Source organism: Hoplias malabaricus, chromosome 2 (assembly GCF_029633855.1).
Source record: "Hoplias malabaricus isolate fHopMal1 chromosome 2, fHopMal1.hap1, whole genome shotgun sequence".
Taxonomy (NCBI): Eukaryota; Metazoa; Chordata; class Actinopteri; order Characiformes; family Erythrinidae; genus Hoplias; species Hoplias malabaricus.
Window position 1 is genome coordinate 56,818,474 of NC_089801.1, and position 22,675 is coordinate 56,841,148.

Here is a 22,675-nt window from a genome sequence, read left to right on the forward strand (position 1 = left end):
CCTCTTTTTCAGAGATGGTACGTTCCTAAGAAAAGCGAGGTGTGTATCTGTAAAGCTGCAGTAAACAACGTAAAATACTCGTAAAACGTTTATTTATCGGTTTACTCTGAACTGGCGCCTTAAAATATTTAATATGTGTTTTATTCATTTTTATGTACAACTCTAAGTTTAGCAGAGGTTTGTAAACATGCTAATGTAGCTTAGCCATCTGGCGGACGGTTTGTGTTAGTGGTTAGTGTAAGGAACTGGTGCTTTTATAAAAATGATTGCTGTGATTATAAAACTCTGTAAAGTCTACGGTGTAAATATTTAGCGGATACAGCTCTGAGAATGTGGGGGTTTATGTTATAAATTAGTACTGATCTGTCAGATTTGAACTCTCTGGAGTTCTCTGGAGAGATGGAGCTCCATCATTACATCACTAATGTAAACTTGGCTACTGGGTGAGTGCCATCAAATCCTCATAGAAATGTTCCAGCATCTGGTGTAAATCCTTCTCTGAGGACTGACGTCTGCCACTTCAGGGAAAGGAGAACATACTCCTGATTGATATCCTTCTTTTGTAAACCTTTGGCCAAAGTAGTGCATGAGAAAGACTAATGAGGTTTAAGTAAAATCACATTCCCATATTTTTATGTGTAAATCTTTAATTTAAAAAATATGTATTTTGGTTTGAGTGTTGTCTTCTTCATATTTGGCTGAACAATAAACTGGACATTTTGCTCAAAAATATTTAGATGTATAATTCTATAATCCTTTTTACCACAACAAAAGCTAACTCTACTTATAAATATGATTATTATTTTGTGATGTTGTAATGGGAAAATTGTATGAAATGAAGGATAAAATTTCTTTGTAGTACATTAAATGGTCAGTTTAAGTTCCAAAATGTGGGTCCTGACCATTGAAGGCCAGGGTGAAATGGAGATAAAGTAGGCAAAGGAATAGACTACAAGGCAAGGCCAGTTTGGTCATAGTGCATCTTTTGTACAGTGCCGTTACAGAATAAATAAAGAGTATTTTAAACTGAGCTGTAAGCTGCTCAAATTTGAATGTTTTAATCTTGATATAAAACTGTTTAAAGTTGGGGATCTAATGTTCTCTATCAGCTGGTTCCATTTGTTTCCATTTGTTAACTGCTTCTGTGTGTTTAGTATTTGTCTGTAATTGGATCAGAGATGCTGCATAGACCTCAGCTTTATAAATTTAAAATATGTGTGGACTGTAAATAAATTTAATACTTAACTGTTACACAGACCGGGCGGCACAGTGGAGCAGCAGGTAGTGTCACAGCTCCAGGGTCCTGGAGGTTGTGGGTTCAAGTCCCGCTCTGGGTTACTGTCTGTGAGGCGTGTGGTGTGTTCTCCCCATGTCCCGTGGGGTTCCTCCAGGTGCTCCAATTTCCTCCCACGCTCCAAATACACGGTAGGTGGATTGGAGACTCAGAAGTATCCATAGATGTGAATGTGTGAGTGTGTCACCCTGTGAAGGACTGGCACCCCCTCCAGGGTGTGTTCCTGCCTTGTGCCCAATGATTCCAGGTAGTCTCCAGACCCACCGCGACCCTGAATGAATTAATGTGACACAGACATAAGCTATAAGATGGAGACTGTGGATTCAATAAAACAACAGACCAGTCAGTGAGGTGTGTAAAGATGTGCAATTACAAAAAAATATAAGTCTTGATATACAGCGTAAACCACATTATTTAATCTTTAAGGTGGGTATTGTGACCCAACATCGTAGAGCTGATACATCGGTCGTCTGGATGTATATCCAGGCCTTAAGCTGAAATAAATGGATTTGTCTTTATTGAGCGATAAACTGTATATTTTCCCCAAATTATGTAGACTTACCCACTGCACAGGTTCAGCTCAAACTGAGAAGTTGATCGAAGCACATTCTCATTTCTTTCACTCAGTGAAACCCGTCACAATGGACAGTGTTAAAGAGGAGAGTGAGGACATCAGTCTGATGGAGGGGATGGAGATGAAGTCAGAAGACCTGGAGAGGGAGGAGCTGGAGGAAGGTCAGTCTGGGGTTTTAATACAGTTTGGTGCGTTCACTTTAGAGAAAATACTGAATTAAAATTCACTACATTCAATTAGTTGTTGCTTTATTTGAAAATAAATTGGTTTCCTTTCTACAAGGTGATTGTAGTTTTCTTATCTTGTGTGATATACAGGCTGATCCGCATTGTGGTGATGTTTTATTAATGTGGCACAGTTTTGGACATCATATGTTGGGGACACACATTTTGATTTCATTTGGCCTAAAAGGCTTCCTGTACCGAGCTACGATTTTAAATTCTTCATTTTCTGATTTTCTTTTCTTATAGGAAATGAATTACAAGACGAACTAAAAGAAGAGGAGACGGTTCGGGGAGAATGTGGTGCCGAGGAATCTCAAGAAAACACAGACCCTCCTCAACAGAAATACAACCTGAGAAGGAAAACCACAGAAGAATCATTAACCTGTTCACAATGGGACATGGGCTTTACGTCTGAGAAATCCCTGAAATTTCACATGGGGAAACACAAAGGAAAGAAACCTCTTACTAGCACACCTCTTACTAGTGAGAAAAGTCCTCCTCCGACCCCAGCTCGCGATAAAACTCACAGGCTCCGTACTGCACGGCAAGTGTTGGACTTTCTGTGGAATATCGATGAGATGGAATCGGAGGGTGAACAGTGTGAGGTGCCGGAAGGGAACGATGAGGCAGACGGCACGTTTGAAATTGAATCTGATTCAGGTGCAGAATCAGACTCCGAAACTGAACATGCCGGGGACTCGTTTCAAGAGGCGAAAAATGGCACAGTGTGGGTTGAACAACCAGCCGGCAAACCTCAGGATAAACCACAAGAGTGGAATAACCCAGGAGAACCCCCAGGACCCACATCTTACGCCAAGGACAACATCAGAAGTCCCCTGAGCAGTCTGCTGTGTTTGATTGACCCCGAAATGTGGGAAAACCTTTATAAATACACTGAAGCAGAAATTAAACGAAGTAATGCTAAGTTCACGCTGACAGATGATGAACTGAAAGCATTCTTTGGCCTCATTTATTTGAGAGGGGTAACTGGGGGTAAACACAGGAAACTGGATGAGTACTGGTCTTCTGACTTGGGAATGCCCATTTTTAGAGAAACAATATCGCGACAGAAGTTCAGAGAAATCATGCGACATATGCGTTTTGATGACAAGAACACGAGGGCTACCCGGCTCATGACGGATAAATTTGCCATGATCTCTGAGATCTTCAATAAATTTGTGCAAAACTGTATTGCTTCTTACACACCCGGTCAGAACATAACTGTGGACGAACAACTGTTCCCCACCAAGACACGCTGTCGGTTCACTCAGTACATGCCCAATAAACCTGACAAGTTTGGCATTAAATTCTGGGTGGCTGCCGATTCTGTGACAAACTACATGCTGAATACATTTCCCTATCTTGGGAAAGATGAGAAGAAACAGGCTGGTCAACTGTTGACAGAAAACATTGTGATGCGTTTGATGGAACCGTTCCTGGGGAAAGGAAGAAATGTAACAACAGGCAGTTTCTTCACCACATTGTCTCTGGCAAACAGCCTTTTGGAGCACAGAACCACCATTGTTGGGGCAATTAAGAGAAACAAACGTGAGATGCCCCGATGCACAGAGGTACAGTCTGAGCTATTTTCCACCAAGATTCTGAAAGCAGGGAAAGTAACGCTGACCATTTACCAAGCAAAACCAAAAAAAAATATCTGCATCCTCAGCACGATGCATCAGACTGTTTCCACAGATAACAGCACCAAGAAACTGCCTGATACTGTCTATTACTACAACAGCACTAAAGGTGGTGTTGATGCTATGGATCAAATGGCACGGCTGTATTCGGTAAAGGGAGGCACCCGCCGCTGGCCTATAGCCGTGTTTTATAACATCCTGGACCTGGCTGCCATTAATGCACATATTCTTTACAAACAGTGCATGAATGTTAACATAAGCAGGAAAACATTCATCCTGGAACTGGTAAAGGAGCTGTGTGCACGTCAGAGAATAGCAAATGTAGCGGCACGTAGACGGCTCTTACCTGAAAGTCCTTTCTCGCCCATTAAAAGGAAACAGTGTCAAGTCGGACGATGTTCAGGCAACAAAACATTTGACATCTGTGAGACTTGTAAGCGATTTGTCTGTGGTAAATGCTCAAAGATTTCAGCTAAGCTGTGCTGTGAATGTGAATAAAGCAGTGTACGGTAAAGGGCACTTGAGTTGGGTTGGTTGTAAGACAGACATAATGCACTGATTGGTAATTAAGCTACTTGCAAAGCTGCCTTTTTTGAAGAGAACATCCTAGGCTGGGGGTTGGGATCAGACGTCAGCTACGGTTCTTTGATTTGCACTTGGAAATATCAAAACAAAATAAAATGGTGAGGGAACAATGCTATAACATTCACTACTGGATGTGTAAAAAGACTTGATTTTACTATAGCTATTTTCAGCTAGTGTTGTAATATTACTGTATTTCATGAAAAATTTATATGGTTTTTGATGTAAAGCTTAATTAAAATTATTTGTGCAAATAAATGTGACACAAATGAGATTTTGTGATGATATTTGCAGATTTGCCCACTGTAGGGTTTTGAAAAATGGTAAATAATGGCAGGGGATCGGTCCAACTATGGGTGGTCTCTCTGTGTTTGCAAGACACTCCCTGCCCAACCATTCACATTTAATCTCCTATTATTAAATATACTGCATTGAAATTTGGAGGGACCACAGAAGGTACTGTGCAACTTCTACAACTCACTTAAAACCCTAATTATCGCCACTATAAATGATCATGCTGAATTTACATTTACAGTATCTTTAATTAGGGATCATAACTGTACCTTATTTTATATTAACTGTAGATATTAAAGTTGTGTTGATTTAATTCACCCCGTTTCATCTCCAGGACTTTTATTGTGTTCTTTTATTCTCCACAGTTGTAATGAAAGATTACAGAGACCCCCCTCTCCTTCTGGAGAAGAGAATGTAATTGAACTTTAGGGAACACAACTGGACTTTAACACCACTGCTGTACTTTTAAAGGTACACTACACCTTGTAAACTGCCACAGTGAGCTTTTCTGACAGTGTAGAATAAGGCACAGTGTTACTACTCACTGCATTAATAAAGAAGCATGAAACGGGGCTTTACAGGGACCTTCAAAACGTACTAGAAATAGCTGAACCTGTTCTGCTTCTCTGTAAAATGTCCTCAACACAAAGGGAAGAATTGGTATACTCACTGACGATAGACAGATATATGCTTCTGATGTTACCCTTCACCTTCTAACTCAGTAGGTGGCGCAAATGTACCATAATTCACCGCCATTACCATTCTTCTGACACCCCCCTGTTTTCCGGGATGGTACATTCCTAAGGAAGGACAGGTATGATTCTCTGCAGAACTGCAGCAATTAAAGCGAATTAAACTTTGTTTTTTTAATGACATTAAGAATAAAGCAGTCATTTATCGGGTTACTACGAACTGACTCATTAAAAATAGTTTGTTTTTTCTTTTTTAAATAAGTCGAAGCTTAGCAGGTGCCACTGAACATGCTAATGTAGCTTAGCAATCTGTCGGACTGTTGTTTCTGAAGGAAATTGAGCTTTTTTTTTAAAGTGTTTACAGTGATTATAAAACTCTGTAGTATCCACAGTGTTAATCTTTTTAAGGTATAGCTCAGTGTTGTGGGGAGTTATGAATATTGTTCCGTTATAAGGTGGAATTGTGATCTCTGGAGAGATGCTGGTTTAGAATCTAGCACTAATCCTGCAATGTGGTGTATAACATATCTAATGAGATTTATGTAGCTTCCCATTCTCAGTTATATCTTGAGACATATAATATAGTAAAGTAGCTCAAACAGTTAAAGTATGAAGAACATTTGGATTATTATCCAGTGTCATATATTAGACTGAGATTTTTTTTTTCTGTTTTCTAGGAATTACCTTTAAAATATCCTACACTTGATAAAGGAGTAGTTATCTCCCAGCCTCACAAAAAGAGAACTGTGTATATTAAATGTAATAATCACAATTGTAGTAATATCGCTCAAAGTCATATTTTCAAAGTTTTCAAACAAAATTTTTACCAAATATATGTTGACTTGTGTTATCTGTAGACTGGAATATCTGCAGTGTCAGTTTCTTATATTGGCAAATTATAAAGATTGATTGGTAGAACTAGTACACCCTTTAAATAATGTTAAAAAAACAAAAGTGGACAGAGAAAGGAAGCTTAACGAAAGTGAGGCTTATTGGGTTTACACATTCAAGACAATCAATACATATCACTAGATTCTCATGCTTGTATTATTTGTGTTCTTTAGTGAGTTAATTTACAGTTGTAATATATTTTTTCTCAATTTTTGATTAATAAATTGTTAATAACGTGTTTTGTTGATTTATTAGTCATGTGACCAATTATGCTATTTATAGCACTTGTGTTGCAGTGGATTTGTCAGTCTCCATAACGACAGGTTTATTACAGAATCTCTGATAACATCAGGTCACTGTGTAAATGTAACGGTTGTTTCATGTCGAGATGTTCTGAAATCCAGTAGCAAATCCCAAAGCTAAATTTTGCAGGAAAGCATTTAAATTGCAGCATTCGTCAGAAATATCACCGTTAGATCTTTACAGTGAATGATTTGGCTAGATCCACTGCACCAGTTCAGTTCAGACTGAGAAGACAGAGTTGTTCAGAGCACATTCTCATGATTTATTTTCATCCTGGAAGGTTGTCCCAGGTTGAATTAACAATGTGGAGTGTTAAAGAGGAGAGTGAGGATGTCAGTGTGATGGAGAGAGTGGAGCTGAAGACGGAAGACGAGGAGATAAAGGAGATGGAAGAAGGTCAGTCTGGGTTTCATTTGTTTAGTCTTTTGATTTGTTTTTGTACACTTCGGTTGGTCTGGGTTGGAGAAAACGCTGAATAAGTTTCGTCCAGTTGTCATTCTCCAAATACTTACAGCAATGTAGAATCAAGACTGTGGTCCTTAAGCCTGTTTAGTTTGTATAGTAATTAAATAATTAATGATACAAACTAATAACGTTGTGGACTTTTGCGTGTCCCCCACCCCCATGACGCCTCTCAGCCTTGGCAGGCCTTGAGTTTTAGAAAGACCATGCTTTACTGCGGCCTTTCCTTGTGCTTTGTCGGAGACACACAGAGCCAGCCCAGCGTTTCTCCATGAGCAGTGAGGGGAGAGGGGCCCGTCTTACTCACCAGAGACACAGTTCTCTTAGAAATCCCAACCTGGGAGGAATGAGCCCCTCATTGAGCTTGTTTTCATAGCTTTTGTAATTATCACTCACAATGGAAACAAAATTAAGTTAGTTAAATCAAGCACTCAGTCAAATTATATTTATTGATTTAAGTTGTCATGTCATCTGAAGGTTATTCACAAAAGTGCAGTGGATGGAAACATGATTTTGCGTTTGTTTCTGCCAATAGTTGTTATTACATAAAAACATGGCATATGAACATGGGATGTTTTGTGGCTGTACCTTGAAAACCCCAGAAGTAGCGTTTACAAAATCGTAAAGAGAATAAGAATTATAAGAAGATTACAAAGAACAGTAATTTGGCTTTCACAAGCCAAGGGGCATCTCCACATTGTGATGATATCTTATTAGTTACAGATAAATATGACACAGTTTTGGACATCATATGATGAAGACCCCCATTTCCTTGAGCCTTGAGCCTAAAAGATTCCTGTAACAAATGCTGTTTATCTTTTATCTGTGGTGTGTTTTTGTCACAGGAGCTGTATTACAAGTAGAAGTAAAAGATGAATTCAAACCGGAAGAGAAGTCATTTCAGGAAGAATGTGACACCGAAGAGTCTCAAGAAAACACAGAGCAGTCTCACCTGAAAGACAACCAGACAGTTCATACCGGAGAAGAGTCTTTCACCTGCTCACAGTGTGAGAAGAGTTTTACATCTGAGAGAGCTCTGAAATATCACATGGAGATACATGAAGGAAAGAGACCTCACCAGTGCTCTCAGTGCGAATGGAGCTTCAAAAGTTTATCACATTTAAGAACACATGAAATGATTCACACCGGAGAAAAGCCGTTTTCCTGCTCAGAGTGCGGGAAAGGTTTCTCACAATCAAGTGACCTGAAAATCCATATGAGGAAGCACACTGGCGAGAAACCTTTCACCTGCACTGAGTGTGGGAGAGGTTTTTCACAATTAGGAAATCTCAAAACCCACATGATGACTCATACAGGAGAAAAGCCTTTTAGTTGCACTCAGTGTGGAAAAAGTTTCTTTACCTCAGCTCACTTTAAAACCCACATGATGATTCATACTGGAGAAAAGCCCTTTTGCTGCTCTGAGTGTGGGAAGGGATTTTTAATTTCAGGCCACCTTAAAACTCATATGATGATTCATACTGGAGAAAAACCCTTCACTTGCTCAGTTTGTGGAAAAGGTATTTCAAACGCAAGCCACCTTAAAACGCACATGATGATTCATACTGGAGAAAAGCCATTTTCTTGCTCTGAGTGCGGAAAAGGGTTTACAAAAGCGAGTCACCTTAAAACACACTTGATGATTCATACCGGAGAAAAGCCATTCATCTGCTCTGACTGCGGAAAAGGCTTTTCAAACTCAAATGACCTTAAAATCCACACGAGGAAGCACACCGGGGAGAAACCTTTCACCTGCTCTCAGTGTGGAAAAGGGTTTTCGGTGTCAAGGTGTCTTAAAACCCACATGATGATTCATACTGGAGAAACACCTTTCATCTGTCCTTATTGTGGCAAGACATTCAGAGTGAAGAAAACCTTTAAGTGCCATGTGATGATTCATACCGGCGAAAGGCCTTTTCCCTGCTCTGAGTGCGGAAAAGGTTTCTCAAACGCAAGCCACCTTAAAGCCCACATTATGATTCACACCGGAGAAAAGCCATTCACCTGCTCCGAGTGCGGAAAAGGCTTTTCACAATCTAGTGATCTCAAAGTCCACATGAGGATGCACACCGGGGAGAAACCTTTCTCCTGTACTCAGTGTGGAAAACGTTTTTCATTGTCAAGCTGCCTTAAAACTCATATGATGAATCATACCGGAGAAAAACCACATACCTGCTCAGAGTGTGGAAAAAAGTTTTCTAAATCAAGTGACGCTAAAAGACACATGATGATCCACACGAAAGAAAAGCCGTATATCTGCTCACAGTGCGGAAAAGGCTTCTCAAAGCTAAGCCACTTTAAAACCCACACTGTAACTCATACACAGGAACAGATCTTTAAGTGTTCCCAGTGTGGTAAAATGTATAAGAAAGAGAAACACTTTCACAACCACATGAAGATTCACACATGAATCTTTCACTTGTCTGTTATATGTTTTGTTTATTAGGGGATTACAGCAAAATGATAATCAGACAATGTCTAGCAGTTTGCCAGTTATTGAGATGGGTGCTCAACTCCTTTCGATGCCAGAAATCCCTTTTTATTATTTATGAGTGCGTTTACATGTGCTTAATTATCTATCTTAATCAGGTTTCTGGAGCTATCTCATGAATAAAGTGGTCATGGAAAAATCATACTCAGATTTCTTAGATCAGCGCAAGAAATCGGTTTAAAAACGCTGGACTTCATCTCAGTGATCTGATTTCTCGGCTCACGCTCCCCCCAGTCCTCACCCCAAACACGTGTCCCGCAGCTCGGGTCTCTGTCTGTGACACACAACGTTTAAAGTCACTGGGAGCCCATTTATTTATTTATTTATTTATTTATTTATTATAATTCTAAACGTGGGTGTTATGTGAGACGTTCAGCAAAGTTTAAATACAAAACGCTAAACAGAAATATGATAAAAATGGCCAGTACTGCTCTCCTCTCTGTGTAGAATAAACAGTCCTAAAAGTGGGTAATGCTTATGTCATAGCCACGCCTCCTCCCTGAGTCTAAGGGACTGGTGAGCTAAAGCTTAGGAGCCATCTTATTGAGCTAGGTGTAGGGTCGGCGTGTACATCAGAGTAGCAGCAGGGAAGGCAGACCCACTCGGTCGGCAGTACAGCAGAGTAGCCAAGAGGGAAAGGACTAATTTGGAGATGCTCTAGAAGTATCTCGTTCGTTCAATTATGTTAGCAAAATAATCACACCAAACCACACACAAGACAAATAAATGCCAAAAGACGTCCATAGGTTTGTACATGCACAGCTGTATAATGCCAATTCTACCTGCCTGTGCCATTTTGTTGTGTATCTTGTGAAAAATGACAACCGCTGTTCAAAGTAAAAACCCAGAAAAACCCTATCTTGATGCTGTGTTGCCATGGCAACATAAACAGAGAACTGTCAGTCACACTGTCATTAGTATTAGACCATGCCCACACCATTCTACAGAGTGTTTAGCATTATACAAAAAAACACAGCATTTCAAATGAGTTGCCAGGAGCTTTAAAAGAACAGATTGTTGTTTAAAAAAAAGCTTGTCTGTCTCATATGCAGTGTAGAGAAAACGGCGAGACAAAACAGCATCGTGTATTATTAGAAATCTTAAAAATAAAATGTTTAAATAAGAAGTAATATGAACCAGTGTTTATAAAAATCCACAGCAGGAAGTTAATGTTACATTTTACTGTGATATTATTGGCTGCTGCAAAACAAATCAGATTGTTGTCTGACTCATGTAAACATGTTGATGGGATTAAATCTGATTTTGTGCAGTTATCGGATTAAGAGCATGTAAACGCACTCTGTGAAGATCTACCACAAACACAAGTTAAAAACACTTCTATAGACTGGCTGAATACCCCGGCCCCCCACAGCAGTATTAGATTTGTGAACCACATGGTCAAGTCAGTCAAATCAAACATGCTTTCAGAGTTTTGCAGAAAAACAGATTGATATTTCCAAAGCGAAAGAGTTTGCTTGCTATCAAATGACATACAAGCCAAAATTCAATGGAAAATTTTAGCAACTCCCATTATCTCTCTGGTGCCATGCACCTATGACCAACTATGCAGACAAGCCTCTAACTTCAGCTATGCCTGCACATGAGTAGCAGCTGTAGCTTCCTTTGGTCATTACATGATGCATTTTACACCTATATTTCATGTTTGTCCCAGTCCAATCTTCACTGGACCTACATGTTTTTGCACTGGCAAAACCAAGCGCAGCCATGTAGCACTGCTGGAAATAAGAAAAATGCAGCAGTTTACCACAACCACAGAGGATTTTGTTCTCTGTATTTAACCCAATCCGTGCAGTAAAACACACATTTTTTTAGAGGAAGCCCAGGAGAAAGAGACTATGACAGTTATGGATGTACAAAAGCTTTTATATAACATCAAAGTGCCATTCCCACTGTTATTCCTGAGAGATGTGCACTGTTTACAGCATCTGTGTTTGCTACATTAAGTGCAGTTGCTGAGGACTCTCTAGGGTCATCTCACTTCAGAACATGCATCTTGTTGTTCTGGACAATTTAAACCATGTTATTCCGAGTAACATTTTTCCCAGACTTTACCAACACACGGTGGAAGAAAACATGCTGGATTTATGTGTACACCAACACAATGGGAGCATGGTCTCTCCAACTCAGACTCCCATCAGACCCCACTGCTGATGATCCCCAACTTACCAACCACAAACTTTGTTACTTTAATGTAAATTGTGTACAAGTGCTGCATTCTTGTAAATTTGCACAGTACAACTATCAGATTTATAGTAAATTAACTGAAGCTGACTATTCATTATTTGTGTCCTTGTTTATTTATTATCCATTTTGACCCTGACAATAACAATCTCAGCAGTCTGTTACCTAATTTAATCTGTTTGTACTTATATAACCAAGTGTTTTTATGAGGAATGCACATTTTGGAATAAAATTTAAAAATATTAACTATGTGGTTATTGTTTTTTAATGCAAAGAATTAATTCTAATTATCTTTAGAGAAACACTATTCCAACAGTTGGTAGAAACCACTTTATGTTAAATTAATACAGATAGAAATGCTGCACCTATGCGTTATTGTACAGGTGTGTCTCCAGCACAGCCCCTAGCTTCCAGGATCCTCACAGCATAGGTCTCTGAGCTTGAAGCTGATGACACACCATCACCTTGGTTCCTACCACCAGGTTAGGAGTCAGGTTTTTGGGTTTAGAAACTGGTTAAAAGTTCTTTCCGAACTCTGGTTATGTACTCACTCAGATTCACTTAAAATCCTTGCTGAACACATCTTATTGCAAGGGGAATGTCAGTGAAATTGTAGACCCCCCTTCTCTGTTTCAGAGTTGGTACATTCCCAAAGGAAATCCCATGTAGTTGATGCTATCTAGTATTGACCCTCGTTTTAGAGATGGTACATTCCTAAAGGAAGAAAGGTAGCTATGTTTCTTTGAAAACTAGTAAATAAAGTGGATTCAACCGTTTATATGTATTTAATTTCATGATAATATCGAAAATACAAATCTCAGTTATTGGACTACTATGAAATATGAAATACTATGAAAATATATATATCTTTAGGTATTCCTTGTTAAAGGACACTGACCATGCATTGCAGTGGCTAGTAAACATGCTAATGTAGCTTAGCCATCTGGCAGACTGTTTGTTGGCTCTGAAGTAAATGGTGCTTTCATAAAAAGTGTTTGTTGTGATTATAAATCTCTGTAAAGTCTACAGCGTTAATCCTTAGTGGATATAACTCAGATGTGAGGACCGTGGTTGTTCCTATGGCTACCATTCACTGAGAAGACGCGCGTGGATTTGCCGCAGTGCATTATCGTTAATGTAGTTTTACCACTGAAGTCACTGGACGAGCAGTTTACTTTTATGTCATTTTGTTTCATGTTTTAATCGTAGTTATTATATAGCATGCATTTAAAAAGAATCTGTTTGTAGACACCCAAATTATCACAATATCCAGTTACACCTGCCCTCACTGCTGTTCTATACCCCATGTACTGTAGTGGGGTGTGTGTGTGTGTTTTGTTGTGTTTTTTTATATTACAAAAGGTATTACAAGCGATTGCAAATGTAAAATGTACTTAATTGATTATAATTCTTATATTATGTCTTGGGGCACCAACAGGTATTGTCACAAAGATTTGTGGGTTTGAGCCCTGCCTGGTGACTCTCTGTGAGGAGCTTGTATGTTGAAGTTTAATGAATTTCTGAATTTCTCCAGGGTTTTTTTTACTTCAGGAAACCAGGAAACCATCACTATGTGGAGTGTTAAAGAAGAGACTGAAGATGTTGATGTGATGGAAGGGTTGGAGCTGAAGACAGAAAATGAGGAGATAAAGGAAATGGAGGAAGGTCAGTCTTTAGTTTTTATACAATTCATGTTTTTGTACTTTTAGAAATTAAATTACGATTTCACAAACACCTTTTAATATTACCAACCAGTAAAATCATTGATTTTCAGAATAAAATCCAGTTAAAACCTGTATTCAATTACACATTTCGAAACTGTGTTTTTCAAAGCATTTAAATTTTCAAAACATTTAAAAGCCATGGAACCACACTTTCAATGATTCCATTTCACTGTAATAATTAATTAAGTTACTTACAGATCTCAAATTATTGATTGATTAATTATCATTATCACACAGGGCTTTTAGAAAATCATACAGAGTGGGAGGGAAATAAAAAGAAAACAAAAATTCACACTACCATTGGCTTGTTTCAGTGGCTGTGGTTACTGTCACACACATACAATGAAACTTAAATTATATTTGAGAGTCATTCAGTTTCCGTCCTACAAGTGAATTCAGTTTCCTTGTTCTTTAATTACAAGCTGCTGCACATTGTGGTGATGATGACATTTTAAAATCTGGCCAAAATAAACAGTAGACCTAAATAACTCAGGCATTGTGTTGAGGACTCGTATTTACTTTAATTTAGTCTACAAAATCTTCATGTTCAAAGTGTTCATGAGAAATAGAAACATAGCTGTTACTTTAATCATTTTAACCTTTTACTGTATTTTATTTTAGGAAAAGATGTTGGAAAGATGGAAGATGTTACAAAGGAATGTAAAGTGGAGGAGAAGCCGTTTCAGGAAGAACGTTGTGCTCAGGAATCTCATGGAAACACAGAGAATTCTCACAGGAAAGACATGAGAATTCATACTGGACAAGAAACTTTCACCTGTTCACACTGTGGGAAGACTTTTATTTGTAAGAAATCTCTGAAATACCACATGGAGATACACGAAGGAAAGAGACGTCACAAGTGCTCTCAGTGTGAATGGAGCTTCAAAAGTGTTTCACATTTAAAAACACATTTAATTATTCACACTGGAGAAAAGCCGTTTACCTGTTCTGAGTGTAAGAAAGGTTTTACAGTATTAAGTTCCCTTAAAAAACACATAATGATTCATACTGGAGAAAAGCCTTTTCCTTGCACTCTGTGTGAGAAAAGATATTTGACTGCAGCTCACCTTAAAAACCACATGATGATTCATACTGGAGAGAAGCCATTTGCCTGCTCTGGGTGTGATAAAAAGTTTTCTAAATCAAGTGAAGCTAAAGGACACATTTTGTTTCACACTCAAGAAAAGCAGCACATCTGCTCTGTGTGTGGAAAACGTTTTTTATTCTTGAGATACCTTAAAGTCCACGCTGTAATTCACACTCGGGAACAGACCTATACGTGCTCTCAGTGCAGAAAGACTTATAAGAGAAAGAAATGCTATGAAAATCACATGAGGATTCACACATGATGACTTTTAACTTTCAGAAATGTGTCTGAAATTCTTTTACATTCATTAAATTAAAAATCATTTGTTTGTTTATTTTAAATGTTATACATTTCTATGTTTACACTAGAGGGTTCCCAAAGCGTGGAGCTATTGTGAGGGTTTGGGTTGTGTGTGTCTGTGTGTTTGGGGGGGTGGGGGGGTGGTTAACACAATAAGGCATTTTTATGTGGAATGTGGATTTTGGGGAGAAAAATGGAATAAAATTAATGAATTTTCCATACATTTTTGGAAAAAAGTTTTTACCACAGGATGTGTAAGAGAACTACCCTTTACAGTTGTTAATGGAGTTGAGTAAACAGAGTTATAAGGAATTAACATTATGGTTAATGATTCTCACACCCCTGATAGCAAGGAGACGGCGGACCACTGTTGACCCACTGAGGGCAAAGTTGGAAGTCCAGTAGTGTTTTCTGGGCGAACCACTGGGGATTAAACAGAATTTTAGACAAAATGCCACATTTTAGCACTTTTCCATTCACAGTCCAATTTACATTTTTTTCCCTTCATTGGGTTCTTTTCTTATTCTTTATAAATAAGATTAATGAATAATTTTAATCCAGCACAGTGTCAGCATTTTTAGCATAATCATTTTATATCAGGCTTATAAACTGAAGATAAAAATGTTTCTTTGGACCGTTCTCAAAGTATTTAAAATTTACCAACTCATGAGAAAATAACAAAAAGGTCCAAAATACACTCTCCCTCTTCGGGGGAGGCGTGTCCGTTACGAGAGAGTCGCAGACACCAGTCGAGTGAAGTTCAAAGCAAATCAAAGTATTTATTTACCAAATACTGGATCCAGGAGAACTTACACATTGAGAACAGTGTGATACCCCTCCCAAGTGAAAATTCTGACCTCCCATCATCTGACTGCGATAGTTATACCCATGATGACGTATAGCCTGGTGGTGAGGCGTTTCTGGCTGATTAGCGTATATTAATATGCATAATTTCACGTGTTAGTACTCAGCTCTTCACGTGCAATATTCAGGTGCCTGTTGTGACCCTGAAGACATTCATTATCTGGCCAGGCTGATAATGGGCCTCTCTTCTCAGCACTTTTTCCCTAGAGACTAAAATTTAGGGAGTCAGAAATACACTTCAAGGCCACAAACAGAAGCTACAGATCAGCGCCTCCGTGACCAACACTATGATTGATGTCAGTGTGTTACAATTCTGGAGTGCACATCTGTTCAAGGTTAGACGTTAAGAATTAAAACTGTGTGTAAATATCAAGTTATCATGCCATATAGTGAAGTTAGCTTATAATATGTCTTTAGGAGTAATTATCATATGAGTTAGTAGTGCAGGATCAAGCAAAAATGTTTAACTACATGTGTAAGTAATTCATAATGTAAATGCTGGTTAGTCATTCATATAAATGCATATAGGGTACAGGATTTCACACAATGAGTATGCTAATTTAACTAATCATCATTTAAGGATATTTGTCAACAAACACAAAGTAATAAAATTGTTTTCTACAACAAAACATTATTATATCTCTCATAGTTGTTAGTAATATTTTTATTAGTTTGTTTTCCAGAATAAAAGTCTCTGTGAATTTAAAATCTGTTAGGGGAGATTAATAATTAGTTATATCCTGTAGAGGACAGTAATGTGAGTGGTCCGATGGTGGACCAGCAGTGGTCTACAGTCAGTGGTATGCCAGTGGACCGATGTACGCTCACTGACTGGGACAGAGTAAATGGAAAGATTCCCTCGTCAATAAATAATAATTTTTAAAAAACACAGTTACAATTTTACAAATACACATGCAATTATTGGAATCCAGCCAGTCTCCATCTACTTCATTGAGTTTGACCTGGAAAGCTGATGACAATCTATCAGCTCCATTCCTCATATTTACGCGGGTTTTGAAACGTATATTCTTTTAAAAACCTGATGATGTTGTCAGTCAGCTTCAGTTTACAGGGAGTGTGTCAGTGAAATTGCGGACCCTCCTTCCCTGTTCTTCAGAGATGGTACATTCCCAAAGGAAATCTGTAGTGAATTTGTGTGGACCCCTTGCTTTTTTTTTCTTATAAATAGAGATGGTATATTCCTAAGGAAGGTATGTAGCTTTGTAGAACTGCACTAAATAAAGCGAATTTAACATTTTTTTCTATTAAGCTTTTCATAATACTATCGAAGATACAAGGGCAATTTATCGGGTTACTGTGAATTGTCACCTTAAAACTAATTAGACTCGTATTTTTTAAAAACATCGCCTAAGCTTTGTGGATATAGTAAACATGCTAACGTAGCTAGCCATCTGGCGAAAGTTGGTGTTGGTTCTGAAGGAAATGATGATTTTATGAAATATGTTTTTTGTGATTATAAAACGCTAATGTCTGCAGTGTTAATCTTTATCGGAAATAAAGCTGAGATGTGGGGATTATGTTATATCAGTAGTGGTTCGGTTCCCATGGCTACAGTTCACTGAGGACGCGCGTGGATTCGCCGCAGTCCATTATGGTCAATGTAGTTTTAACAAGTGAATGGAAGAGCGGTGTGTTACTGTTTTTTTTTTTTTTTTTTTTTTTTTTTTTTTTTTTTGTGAGTGTGTTTATCTGTTATTTTAGCCCAAGGAGGAATTATTATGTACTTTATCTCTCCATCTGTTGCCGTTGCCACACATTTAAGGACTTATTTTGTTCTCCCTGCTATCTGTACTATTCTTCAACTCCTGAACTCTGTGTGTTTTATTTGTCTAATAGGTCTTTTTTGTTTGTTTTTAAGTGTCATAAGCAATTGAAACACATAATTGTAATGAATTATAATTCTTATATTCTGTTTTGTGGTAATGGAGTGTTGTAAAAGTCTTGTCGATCTCACAAAACACCAGTTTCAGATTTATGTGTTGGAGCCTTTCTTTAGGTGACTGAAAAGTTTGAAGTTGTCGAACTTGAATTCAAACTTGTCCAGATATTTTCACTTCAGGAATCTCGTCTCAATGGACAGTGTTAAAGAGGAGAACGCGGATGTCAGTGTGATGGAGGGGATGGAGCTGAAGACAAAAGACGAGGAGTTAAAGGAGATGGATGAAGGTCAGTCTGGGGGTTTTATATGGCTTGGTTCCTTCACTATTGTGAAAATACTGAATTAAAGTCTTGTACATTACCCCAATTTCATTCCTTTCATTATAAATCCTGTATCTTGATTACTTACAGCACTACGACTGCAGTCCTTAATGTTCTTTATTTTGACTAATAAAATGAGAACATTTCACAATCTCAATATTATCAACAAGAAACGTCATTATTTCCAGAATAAAAGTGCAGTTAAATCCTACATGTAATATCACTTTTCTAAACTGTGCTCCAAGTTTTCAAAGTAGTTAAAAGCCATGGATCCATACTTTCAATTGTTCCATTTTCCTGATATAACAAGTTAGGTTCTTTCACGTTTGTACATTTTGTAAAGTATATTTGACAGTCATTCAGTTTTCTTATTCCTTAATTACGAGCTGCTGCACATTGCGGTGATGAAAATTTTTAAAATCTGACCAATGTAAGTAACTGAGACATTGTGTTGAGGACTCATTTATTAATTCATTCATTGTCTGTAAGCACTTGCTTAGTTCAGGGTCTTGAGCCTATCCCAGAATCACTGAGAGCAAGGCAGGAACACAAACTGGAGGGGTTGCCAGTCGTTTGTTGAGAACTCATATTTAATTTAATTTTGTCTAAAAATCTTCATGTTCAATGTTTTCATGAAAAATAGATACATATCTGTTATTTTATTTATTTAAAACCATTAACCTATTTTTTATAGGAATAGATTTCCTGGAAGATGTTACAAAGGAATGTAAAGTGGAAGAGAAGCCGTTTCAGGAAGAATGTTGTGCTCAGGAATCTCATGGAAACACAGAGAATTCTCACAGGAAAGACATGAGAATTCATACCGGAGAAGAAACCTTCACCTGTTTACACTGTGGGAAGACTTTTATTTCTGAGAAATCTCTGAAATACCACATGGAGATACACGAAGGAAAGAGACCTCACAAGTGCTCTCAGTGTGAATGGAGCTTCAAAAGTGTTTCACATTTAAGAAAACATGAAATGATTCACACTGTAGAAAAGCCCTTTGCATGTTCTGAGTGTGGGAAAGGTTTTACAGTATTAAGGTCTCTTAAAAACCACATAATGATTCATACTGGAGAAAAGCCTTTTCCTTGCACTCTGTGTGAGAAAAGATATTTGACCGCAGCTCACCTAAAATACCACATGAGGATTCACACTGGAGAAAAGCCATTTATCTGCTCTCAGTGTGGGAGAGGTTTCATTTCACAGACTGCTCTAGCAGAACACAAGTATGTCCACATAGAAAACAAACCTCACCGGTGCTCTCACTGTGAGAAGAGCTTCACATCTTCATCCAAATTAAAAGTGCATGAAAGTATTCATTCTGGAGAGAGACCTTTTATTTGTTCTGTGTGCGGAAAAACATTCAAATTAAAAAGGACCTGTAACTTCCACATGATGATTCATTCAGGTGAAAAGCCGTTGCCCTGCTCTGAATGTGGAAAAAGATTTTTACGTTTGAGCCACCTTAAAGTCCACATGATGATTCATACTGGAGAAAAGCCATTCACATGCTCTGAGTGTGGAAAAGGTTTTTCTAAAATAAGCCACCTTAAAGCCCACATGATGATCCATACCGGAGAAAAGCCTTTTGTCTGCACTGAATGTGGGAGAAGTTTTTCGGCATCAGGAACACTTAAAACTCACATGAGGATTCATACTGGAGAAAAGCCATTTGCCTGCTCTGGGTGTGGTAAAAGGTTTTCACAATCGAACGAAGCCAAAAGACATATGAAAATGCATATGAAAGAAAAGACACATGTCTGCTCTGAGTGTGGAAAATGTTTTTTATTGATGAGCTACCTTAAAGCCCATGCTGTAACTCACACTCAAGAACAGTCTTTTACGTGCTCTCAGTGCGGAAAAACTCTTAAGACAAGGAAACACTTTGAAAATCATATGAAAATTCACACATGATGAAGACTTTAAATTTCTAAAATGTGTCTGAAATTGTTTAGCATTCATTTGTTTATTTTACATTTGGTTTTTGTTTATTCTACTGCTTCCTTATGTTAGTTTTCTGTGTTTACACAATGTGTTATTTGTATAATGAATAATTTGTTTGGGATTAAATATGGATTTTTTATGAAGTTTATGAATCTTCAGGTTGGTGTTTTTAGAGTTTTTGCTTGTAGAATGTTTACATTTAATTCTCTCCACAATTATTACCAACTTTGTTAAAGATTAGTAAAAGCTGTTCTAAGGAAATCACATTTTTGTGAAATAATCACACAGTGAGAAAATAAAACAAAAACCCAACATTTATTTGAAGTAACTTTAAGTGAATCTAAAGAGATGCAAATTCATAAATATTTTTTTTTACAACACACATGCAGTTATTGGTACTCCTGCACTGAAAGTGGGAGAGGCAGTAATGAAATGGCATCGGCATCTTGCCTATGGATGACAGTGGCATATTCCGTTGACATGGGCATCTTATATACGGGTGACTGTGGCATATTCTATTGATATGGGCATCTTAGGTACAGGTGACTTTGGCATATTCCATTGATATGGGCATCTTAGGTACGGGTGACTGTGGCATATTCCAGTGATATGGGCATCTTGGGTACGGGTGACTGTGGCATATTCCAGTGATATGGGCATCTTTGGTACGGGTGACTGTGGCATATTCCAGTGATATGATCATCTTAGGTACAGGTGACTTTGGCATATTCCATTGATATGGGCATCTTAGGTATGGGTGACTGTGGCATATTTCATTTTTATGGGCACTGTGGCATATTCCATTGGCATGGGCATCTTAGGTACAGGTGACAGTGGCATATTCCATTGACATGGGCATATAAGGTGTGGGTGACTGTGACATATTCCATTGATATGGGCACTGTGGCATATTCCATTGACATGGGCATCTTAGGTACGGGTGACTGTGGCATATTCCATTGACATGGGCATCTTAGGTGCGGGTGACTGTGGCATATTCTATTGATATGGGCATCTTATATACGGGTGACTGTGGCATATTTCATTGACATGGGCATCTTAGGTACGGGTGACTGTGGCATATTCCATTGACATGGGCATCTTAGGTACAGGTGACTGTGGCATATTTCATTGATATGGGCATCTTATATACGGGTGACTGTGGCATATTTCATTGACATGGGCATCTTAGGTACTGGTGACTGTGGCATATTCCATTGACATGGGCATCTTAGGTACGGGTGACTGCGGCATATTCCATTGACATGGGCATCTTAGGTACAGGTGACTGGCATATTTCATTGACATGGGCATCTTATATACGGGTGACTGTGGCATATTCCATTGATATGGGCATCTTAGGTACGGGTGACTGTGGCATATTCCATTGGCATGGGCATCTTAGGTACAGGTGACAGTGGCATATTCCATTGACATCGGCATTTAAGGTATGGGTGACTGTGGCATATTCCATTGATATGGGCACTGTGGCATATTCCATTGACATAGGCATCTTAGGTACGGGTGACTGTGGCATATTCCATTGACATGGGCATCTTAGGTACGGGTGATTGTGGCATATTTCATTGACATGGGCATCTTAGGTACGGGTGACTGTGGCATATTTCATTGATATGGGCATCTTATATACGGGTGACTGTGGCATATTTCATTGACATGGGCATCTTAGGTACGGGTGACTGTGGCATATTCCATTGACATGGGCATCTTAGGTACGGGTGACTGCGGCATATTCCATTGACATGGGCATCTTAGGTACGGGTGACTGCGGCATATTCCATTGACATGGGCATCTTAGGTACAGGTGACTGGCATATTTCATTGACATGGGCATCTTATATACGGGTGACTGTGGCATATTCCATTGATATGGGCATCTTAGGTACGGGTGACTGTGGCATATTCCATTGGCATGGGCATCTTAGGTACAGGTGACAGTGGCATATTTCATTGATATGGGCACTGTGGCATATTCCATTGACATAGGCATCTTAGGTACGGGTGACTGTGGCATATTCCATTGACATGGGCATCTTAGGTACTGGTGATTGTGGCATATTCCATTGACATGGGCATCTTAGGTACGGGTGATTGTGGCATATTTCATTGACATGGGCATCTTAGGTACGGGTGACTGTGGCATATTTCATTGATATGGGCATCTTAGGTACGGGTGACTGTGGCATATTTCATTGATATGGGCACTGTGGCATATTCCATTGACATGGGCATCTTAGGTACGGGTGACTGTGGCATATTTCATTGACATGGGCATCTTATGTACGGGTGACTGTGGCATATTTCATTGATATGGGCATTTTAGGTACGGGTGACTGTGGCATATTCCATTGACATGGGCATCTTAGGTACGGGTGACTGTGGCATATTCCATCAACGTGGGCATCTTAGGTACGGGTGACTGTGGCATATTCCGTTGACATGGGCATCTTATATATGGGTGACAGTGGCATATTCCATTGACATAGGTATCCTACGTACGGATGACATGGGCATTGAATTTTTTTTGTTTTTGTGATAGTGGCACATGTCGATGTCATTGACATTTGTTTTATTGTTACATTGCCATATATTCCATTGGGGAACATCTGCCAGTACATTTAACAAGCACTTGGATGTTTTTATAAGCACCTAGCTAAAAGTTGGTGCCAAACATCCATATGCTATAGCTAAACATAGGTGCCTTAAATTCTAGTAAACTTAAAGCCTTAAAGCCAAACAAGTGGCATGTTACAAGCATAGCATCCCATATTAACACATAGTCCAATGTTACTGTGTTCATGGACCACTGAACTACAAGCTGTTCCCATGCTAATATCACGTTAAATGTCTGTGTCAGCAC

At 38.7% G+C, this 22,675-nt stretch overlaps 4 protein-coding genes across 8 annotated transcripts; all 4 read left to right on the forward strand.

Annotated features, from left to right (window-relative positions):
• Positions 1-9: 9 nt before the first annotated feature.
• LOC136686524 (piggyBac transposable element-derived protein 4-like) lies at positions 10-5,031 on the forward strand. Of its 2 annotated transcripts, XM_066660365.1 has the most exons (6): positions 10-39; positions 1,257-1,425; positions 1,509-1,645; positions 1,922-2,029; positions 2,339-4,770; positions 4,974-5,031. In XM_066660365.1, exons 4-5 carry the CDS (start codon positions 1,936-1,938, stop codon positions 4,228-4,230), a joined length of 1,986 nt encoding a protein of 661 aa, XP_066516462.1. In that variant the 5' UTR covers positions 10-39; positions 1,257-1,425; positions 1,509-1,645; positions 1,922-1,935; the 3' UTR covers positions 4,231-4,770; positions 4,974-5,031. The 2 variants fall into 2 exon arrangements, with proteins under 2 accessions (XP_066516462.1, XP_066516461.1); XM_066660364.1 differs by lacking the exon at positions 1,509-1,645 and having other exon boundaries at positions 16-39.
• Positions 5,032-5,337: 306 nt separating this feature from the next.
• Positions 5,338-11,857, forward strand: LOC136686528 (zinc finger protein 665-like). The gene is made up of 3 exons (XM_066660373.1): positions 5,338-5,422; positions 6,775-6,890; positions 7,802-11,857. Exons 2-3 carry the CDS (start codon positions 6,797-6,799, stop codon positions 9,364-9,366), a joined length of 1,659 nt encoding a protein of 552 aa, XP_066516470.1. The 5' UTR covers positions 5,338-5,422; positions 6,775-6,796; the 3' UTR covers positions 9,367-11,857.
• Positions 11,858-12,303: 446 nt separating this feature from the next.
• On the forward strand, positions 12,304-14,852 carry LOC136686547 (gastrula zinc finger protein XlCGF8.2DB-like). 2 transcript variants are annotated; one of them, XM_066660412.1, is made up of 3 exons: positions 12,304-12,377; positions 13,184-13,314; positions 13,995-14,852. In XM_066660412.1, exons 1-3 carry the CDS (start codon positions 12,322-12,324, stop codon positions 14,720-14,722), a joined length of 915 nt encoding a protein of 304 aa, XP_066516509.1. In that variant the 5' UTR covers positions 12,304-12,321; the 3' UTR covers positions 14,723-14,852. The 2 variants fall into 2 exon arrangements, with proteins under 2 accessions (XP_066516509.1, XP_066516510.1); XM_066660413.1 differs by having other exon boundaries at positions 12,355-12,377; positions 13,201-13,314.
• A 1,855-nt stretch (positions 14,853-16,707) lies between these two features.
• On the forward strand, positions 16,708-19,909 carry LOC136686537 (gastrula zinc finger protein XlCGF26.1-like). Of its 3 annotated transcripts, none has more exons than XM_066660393.1 (3): positions 16,708-16,835; positions 17,705-17,811; positions 18,539-19,909. In XM_066660393.1, exons 2-3 carry the CDS (start codon positions 17,718-17,720, stop codon positions 19,762-19,764), a joined length of 1,320 nt encoding a protein of 439 aa, XP_066516490.1. In that variant the 5' UTR covers positions 16,708-16,835; positions 17,705-17,717; the 3' UTR covers positions 19,765-19,909. The 3 variants fall into 3 exon arrangements, with proteins under 3 accessions (XP_066516490.1, XP_066516487.1, XP_066516489.1); XM_066660390.1 differs by lacking the exon at positions 16,708-16,835 and adding an exon at positions 16,903-17,273 and having other exon boundaries at positions 17,690-17,811; XM_066660392.1 differs by lacking the exon at positions 16,708-16,835 and adding an exon at positions 16,903-17,273.
• The last annotated feature ends 2,766 nt before the right edge of the window (positions 19,910-22,675 follow it).